This window comes from Austrofundulus limnaeus, unplaced genomic scaffold (genome assembly GCF_001266775.1).
Source record: "Austrofundulus limnaeus strain Quisiro unplaced genomic scaffold, Austrofundulus_limnaeus-1.0 Scaffold1950, whole genome shotgun sequence".
In the NCBI taxonomy this organism is placed as follows: Eukaryota; Metazoa; Chordata; class Actinopteri; order Cyprinodontiformes; family Rivulidae; genus Austrofundulus; species Austrofundulus limnaeus.
In genome coordinates, this window is record NW_013954352.1 from 25,405 (window position 1) to 32,480 (window position 7,076).

General features: G+C 38.4%; 1 protein-coding gene across 1 annotated transcript in view; it reads left to right on the forward strand.

Annotated features, from left to right (window-relative positions):
- LOC106536727 (extracellular sulfatase Sulf-2) overlaps nt 1-4,959 on the forward strand; it is a gene marked incomplete at its 5' end in the record, with an annotated part of 15,272 nt that extends 10,313 nt beyond the window's left edge. The window contains 5 exon segments of the mRNA XM_014034046.1: nt 1,486-1,611; nt 1,782-1,890; nt 1,982-2,015; nt 2,413-2,466; nt 3,648-4,959. Coding sequence (XP_013889500.1) covers nt 1,486-1,611; nt 1,782-1,890; nt 1,982-2,015; nt 2,413-2,466; nt 3,648-3,678 — 354 coding nt within the window.
- Between the last annotated feature and the right edge of the window lie 2,117 nt (nt 4,960-7,076).

Consider the following 7,076-nt stretch of genomic DNA (forward strand, 5'->3'; position numbering starts at 1 on the left):
AATGGAAGTCAATGGAATGTCCCCAAACATATAGCTGCGCAAACGTGTGTGTGTGTGTGTGTGTGTGTGTGTGTGTGTGTATACACTTGTATTTGTTACAATTTTAGTGCCGTTTCTGCTATACACACCCACCTTGTCAAGACCAGTAGTTCTTATGAGGACTACAGACTGGTCTTAATATGGTGGAACTCCATTTTTGGGTTGGGGGTTAGATTTAGAGCTAAGATGTTAAATGARTTTAGGTTATGGTTAGGATAAGGTATGTACTGGGGGGCTAGGTTTTGCTTAAGGGGTCATATTTAGGCAATAGAAATGAYTGGAAATGAATGGAAGACAATGAACAGTCCTAATAAGGATAGAAATACAAACTTATGTCTGTGTGTGTGTCATTGGTAGCTATGTTTGTTAATGGTGCTGAAACTTAATTTTGAACATTATACAAGCTTGGATTTGAAAAAAAAAGCATATTTTCTCTTTCATTTTGTTGAATTTTTAAAGATAAAATTATTTTATGGTGAAAATTAGCAGTCAGGAGTGTACTCTGAATGGATTTTAGGTTACTTATTTTTCTCCACACTCTATTATATATTGTGTGTGGGTGTGTGTGGGTGTGTATGGGTGTGTATTACAGGTGCTCCATCCTTATGAACGACACAGTTAAGTGCGATGGGGGTCTCTATAAGTCCCTTCAAGCATGGAAAGACCACAAACTGCACATTGAGCATGAGGTTGGTATGTTCTCAAACAAGCGTCTCAGTCGTACTGATTGTTTTGTGCACATTGGGCACACCGTGACTCCTCTTGCTGTTCTTAGATTGAGACTTTGCAAACCAAAATCAAAAACCTGCGTGAAGTCAAAGGCCACCTGAAAAAGGTGCGTCCAGAGGAATGCCAGTGTAACACGCCCAGGTGAGGAACAATCATGGCAGCATTATGATYGACACCAGAAACCACCAGGTGTGACAGCTGCCTTTTGTCTTTTCAGTTACCTCCCTAAAGAAAAAGAATCTAACCGCCTTCAAGCAGAACAGATGCTCTCACTCAGGTAGACTTTGGTATTAATTTACTTGAAAACAAAGCAAAGTATTTTTTTTTCCTGCTACACTTCTTGTTCTTGTCTTAGCAGCATGCCTTCGAAGCAGAAGACTCAGTGGCTGCAGAAGGAACAAAAACGCAGGAAAAAGCTGCGTAAATTCCTCAAAAGGCTCCAGAACAACGACACCTGCAGCATGCCTGGCCTCACATGCTTCACCCACGACAACCATCACTGGCAGACCGCCCCCTTCTGGACAAGTGAGGAAACCCCTCTGCTGTAGAAAGATGTTGTGATTTGCAATGTTCCTTTTTCTTTTTTTTTTCTTTTTTGTCTCTGCTGCTGTTTTCCACACCAGATATGAGGAAAACAACGTCATCACGCCCTCTTTTCATGTATTGTTTTCCAAACTCACCCCACCCTCTCCTATCTCAGTGGGTCCATTCTGCGCGTGCACCAGCGCCAACAACAACACATACTGGTGCCTCCGGACCATCAATGACACCCACAATTTCCTGTTCTGTGAGTTTGCCACTGGCTTCCTGGAATACTTYGACCTCAACACTGACCCCTACCAGGTATTGTATTTGGACAGACACGCACATAAAAACAGTTATAAATACTTTAACAGGAGCACATATCAAATAACACTAAAGCACAGTTCAGGCTCCTTCTTTTTTAGAAAACAAAGASATTTTCCAGAGTTTCCAAAGGCCTGTCTGACATTTTGTCCCCTGTGTTCCTGCAGTTGATAAATGCCGTGAACACTCTCGATCGCAACGCTCTGAACTCACTGCATCAACAGCTCATGGTCCTGCGRGGCTGCAAGGGCCATAAACAATGCAACCCTGAGAAGGGTGAGTAAAACCTCTCTCAGGTAAACATGATTTACTTTTGTTTTATGAGTCGTTCCAGACTGAGATGAATGTTCCCTCAACTTTCTTTCAGGAGGAAAAGAGAGAAACCACTTCAGTGACTACAGGTATTTCTTCCTGCAAACAGCTCAGAGCTGATTACTTTTACAAACAATCCAGATGAAATTCAAATTACAGTATGAACTCATTGTGAGTGTTTTGTTGTAATCAAAGAAATAACCTTTTGAAACCAAACCCTGTTAAAACTGTTCTTACTGTTTGCAATCAAAGCCTTTTAATGTAAAAAATAACAAAACGAAACGAGGCTAAATGTGAACTTGCTTTTTGTGATGACGCCTAATCGTGTGTCTCTGCTGTGTGTGGGGGGGTTGTGTGTGCGTGCGTGTGTGCATGCATATGTGTGTGTACACCTGTATGTGTGCGTCCTGTGTGTGTATACCTGTGTGTTCGTCTCCATGCACGTGCATTTGCCCTGCACGTGTACACATGCTGTGCATGCCTCAGGCCAGCTCATCGTCGAAAGAGGCCAAAAGTGAAGAAGCCCTCGTCCAAATCGCTGTGAGTTTGTCATAAACCATCTGCTCCTCTCGACTCTCTTAAAGGGATCCCCGATTAGTTGTAACATTAGACTTAATATGATAAACATATACTTTAACTGTAAAATAAAGACTGTAAAAATACTGTAGGATGTTCCATTTTTATAATTTTTAAACTAAAAGTTTAAAAATATATTACATGGACAGGGCCATTTTATTTACATGCAAAGCATTCTGGGTAAATGATGACATCAACTAGGTAATCGGCACGAGGCTGTCAGGGAGCTATATCCACCCTGAAGGTTAATCTTGGACAATATCTGATGATTGACTCTTTTAAATGAAACCAGAGAGCGTTGACAGAGAGGAGAAGGTAGAAACAACTCAGCCTGGAACTGAAAATATGGATGGAGGACAACAGAGCTGCTTCATAGAAGAACCTCAGCTTAGCCTGTTTGTCACGTTAACACTGACCTAATACATATAAGGCAATATAGTGTTGGTGCTTGCGCGAAGGCTAACAGGCTAAGCTGAGGTTCTTCTTCCATGAAGCAGCTCTGTTGTCCTCCATCCATATTTTCAGTTACAGGCTGAGTCATTTCTACCTTCTCCTCTCTGTCAACGCTCTCTGGTTTCATTTAAAAGAGTCGATCATCAGATATTGTCCAAGATTAACCTTCAGGGTGGATATAGCTCGCTAGCAGCCTCGCACCAATGACCTAGTTAATGTCATCATTTACCCAGAATGCTTTGTGTGTAAATAAAATGGCCCCATCCGTGTTAAAATATATTTAAAAAAATTTACAAATCTAAACAKCCTACAGTATTTTTACAGTCTTTATTTTACAGTTAAAATAAATGTTTATCAAATAAAGTTTAATGTTACAACTAATTGGGGATCCCTTTAAGCTYTTCTTTTGCTTCTGTCCACATTTAGTTTGTCTCGATCAGACCACCCAACAGTCTGCTCTTCTATTGTTTTTAGTTCTGTTCTTGTCCATCTACATGACAGTAACTCTCATAACCTGCATTGCAGTTGGTCAGTATCAACCATGCGGTGCAGAAATGACATCTTGTGTTGTGTTTTCAGTCCTGTTGTTGTCTTCTCCTTGCAGTGTTGGTAGGAACAGCTGGAGCTGTGGTTCCCAGTGAACACTTCAAATAGCACGGTTAACCTGACACCATGTTGTTTCTCGTGCACAGGGGGCAGATTTGGAAAGGGTGGGTTGGTTAACCAACCACATCCCATCACCCATCAAACTGGTGTCTTCCAGCAGAGGAAGGAGGAGTTTGTTCCAACAAGAGGACCTTGACCTCACTTCACTGGACCTTAACCTGAGATATACTAAACCTGGGTTTCATTTTGTGGAAGAGCAGCTCTTTGTAGCGTTTGCCTAAGAGGAAGAGACACGGAGTCTAAAAGATTTTTTCAGTTCTCTGTTCTGAAATACGTTTGTATTTGTTACCTGTTGACATGAGCTGCAACAGGTTGTAAATATGTGGGACGTTTGGTGTCCACGAGCCATCCATTCTGACAGTAATGTTTGTAGATAATACACAGGACATTGCTTTAATCTGCTTTATTTCATGGCAAACGGGACTATGGAAGCATGCCGAGCTACAGGTCTACTCTGCTGCTACAAAACGATGTCATGGCTTCATGATCGCTATGTGGCTGATGATGATGAACTAAAAACTTACGGTAACGTCTTTCCTTCCACCATGTTTGCACGTGGAACTGCTGTGGACTTTATAACAACTCACTGWAAGACTTTTCACCATAATCTTTTGTATTATAGTTGATTTTAACACTGATGAATGTCTTTTCTGAAAAGTAATCTGCCCCACAGCTGCCAGATGTGACCAGAGTGTCTCACACCGACCACCACCTCACAATCATTACAGCTCCAGAATAGTTTCCCATCAACACAAAGCATCATTAGTGAAAATAATGTTATTTATCCGTATCGTCAGTATCACACTGTTTCCAACTAGCTTGTTTAGCTTATTATACCTGGTGCTAAAGGATACAACACAAAATAAAACCTTGGCTGTACAGTACAGTATGTATTTGAATGTATGTTGTGCAATTAATATAAATGTTTACTATATTTTTTATAATACTGAAGAGGCAGACCTCGTTGTACAATATGAGTCGACAAAATGAACGTGTAGGATGAAACGTAGCTTGGAAATTTCCTTACCCACAATTTGTATGTTTGTTGTTTACTTATTTACATGAGAAAAGCACTTAAAGGGTTCACTGTGATACGTTGTACCTTCATGGATTCATAGTCTACTTTGTGCCAGACAAAAACAAAACAAACAAAAAAAAACAACAAACAAACAACGTAATTCCTGATGTGAAGTTTAGCTTTTATTTTATTTTTTTATTTGCAAATATTTCCATAGACTTAGAAATGTAATAGTATTTGTGAATAAAGTGTTTTGGGTTTATTTTATTTTTTTGCAGGGGGTGGGGAATAAATATGGCATGAGTTTTATTTTGAAATCACAGTGGTTTGTTTACTTGTTTTCCTTCCAGCAGGGGTCTCTCTGTTCACAAACTCCACATGCAGTTGCTTGTTGCAGAGGGAACACACTGCTTGAAGTCCAAAGGTGAAGTTCACAGTCCTGTGCCAAGTAAAAACACATCCAGCACAGCTGATTTAAAATTCAAATCTTATCCCACATATGTAAAGTATGTTGTAATCTACAGGATGTTTTTAACCAGGGTACAACTTCAGGTCAGGCTGAAACTGGTTTTAGCTGGATATCAGGAGAACTCGTCTGAATGTAAAGAGATGTATGTAAATAAATCACTTTATTTGGATTTATTGACAAGTCATATAACTCAGTAACAATCTGCACAACACATAACTCCTCATGTAAAAACTTACTGTAAAATATACATTATGAAATAAAAACTCTAAAATAAAATACTGATGTTTTTCACATAGCACACATAAAAAGACCAAACTATTGTAATGAGTGGAGGAAAATATTTAAATCTCAGCTTTTTAAAATTTAAACGCTATATAATAAATGTTGTAGGAGCTAAATTAATAATTCCATTTAAAGTAGAAAAAACATGGATTTGAAGATATTTTAGGGTAAACATTGTTTGATTTTTTTATTATAACTTTATTTCTTGTGATAGAAGGAAAGTTACTTCAACTTTGTTTTTGTCAGCAACTAGCTTTTTAATTCTTAATTCTATCAAATTGATTTGTGATATTTTAGTATATAATCCTTAGTTTGATGATTCATGTAGTTTGTAGTGATTTGTCAGCAAAAATATTCTTTTTTTCCTCCTGAGCAGCTCACCTCAACTGTGTTAGTGTTTAATTATCCAGTGAATTTCAGAAAAAACTCACTCTGGAAGAAAATTAGAATGAAGAAGTGGAAAAAGCCTAAAAAAAAACTACTGACACAAACAGATCAACATGTTTATATTATTATCTTTGATTATTCATATAATTCAGTCACAGAAAATTTCTTTATTTGTCTAAGATGGACAGGGAAACTTAAAACTAGTCCTTTATGTTGTGGTCAGGACTAAAAATATGATTCATTTCCATTTTTATTTATAGTCAACACGGGACTAAAGAGGCTCGTGTGGCCTCAGAGCCACAGGCTGCAGATCCATGCTCCATAAAAACCTGTAAGACGGCTCAGTTGTAGCAGTTCTGGTTTTCACTCATCTCTGCACTGTGGAAACCAGTTTCCACTTTGACAAATTTCTCTAAAGGCCTTTTTCCATGGGCTCGACTCACCCCCTACCCAGAAAGTTGTGTAATCCCACCGAGTTTCAGGTCAGTTCTCAYTCAGGACCCACTCAACTGAGCATCTGTGAGTCAGGTCAAGCTGCAGATTTGATGTCAGCAAACTGCTGATTGGCCAGAGACACGTCAATCACAAGAGCATCTCCTTCACAAGAATCAAGCATCATTTTTAAAACCTTACAATGGCAGAATTCATCTTGATTCTTTACTGGAGAAAAAAAAACATATTTGTATTAAAATGAACTATTTCACTGACTTCATTTACATAAATACCTTCGCTGAAACTGAAGTGTACTCGTCAATGTTTRAATGTAAACAAACCATTTATTTCCAACAAAGCATGAATGCACATTTCACTCATTTATTACAAATTATGTGTTCGACTTTTGGTCTTGAATGATGTCAGTGGTGTCTCCAAAAATGTTTTAATGTGGGGTGGGGGTTGGGGGGCATGCAGGAGGCCACTGAAAATCCTGGTGGCAATCAAAACAAAACAAAACAAAAATCAGAACAGAATTTCAAAAGATTTACTGTCGTCAAATATGTGCAGCAATAAAGACATTAAGGATTCAACTTCTGATATACAGAAGTCTACTTTAGCTTTTTGTTTTTATTTACAGTTGATTTTAAGAAAAGCTCTGACTGAATCTGTCTGAAAAAACAGATGTGCTGGATTTAAAGTTRTTTCAAGTTTCACATTTACTTTTAAAGAACATTAAAGAAACCACTTGGCATAACTTGGTTAAGAAAATCCTGCACGTCAGTTTTTTGAGTGTTGAAGATCGTCCTTTACTAAATTTATATTTATGAAAATATAAAGTATGCATAACCTCCTGAGACCTGCATG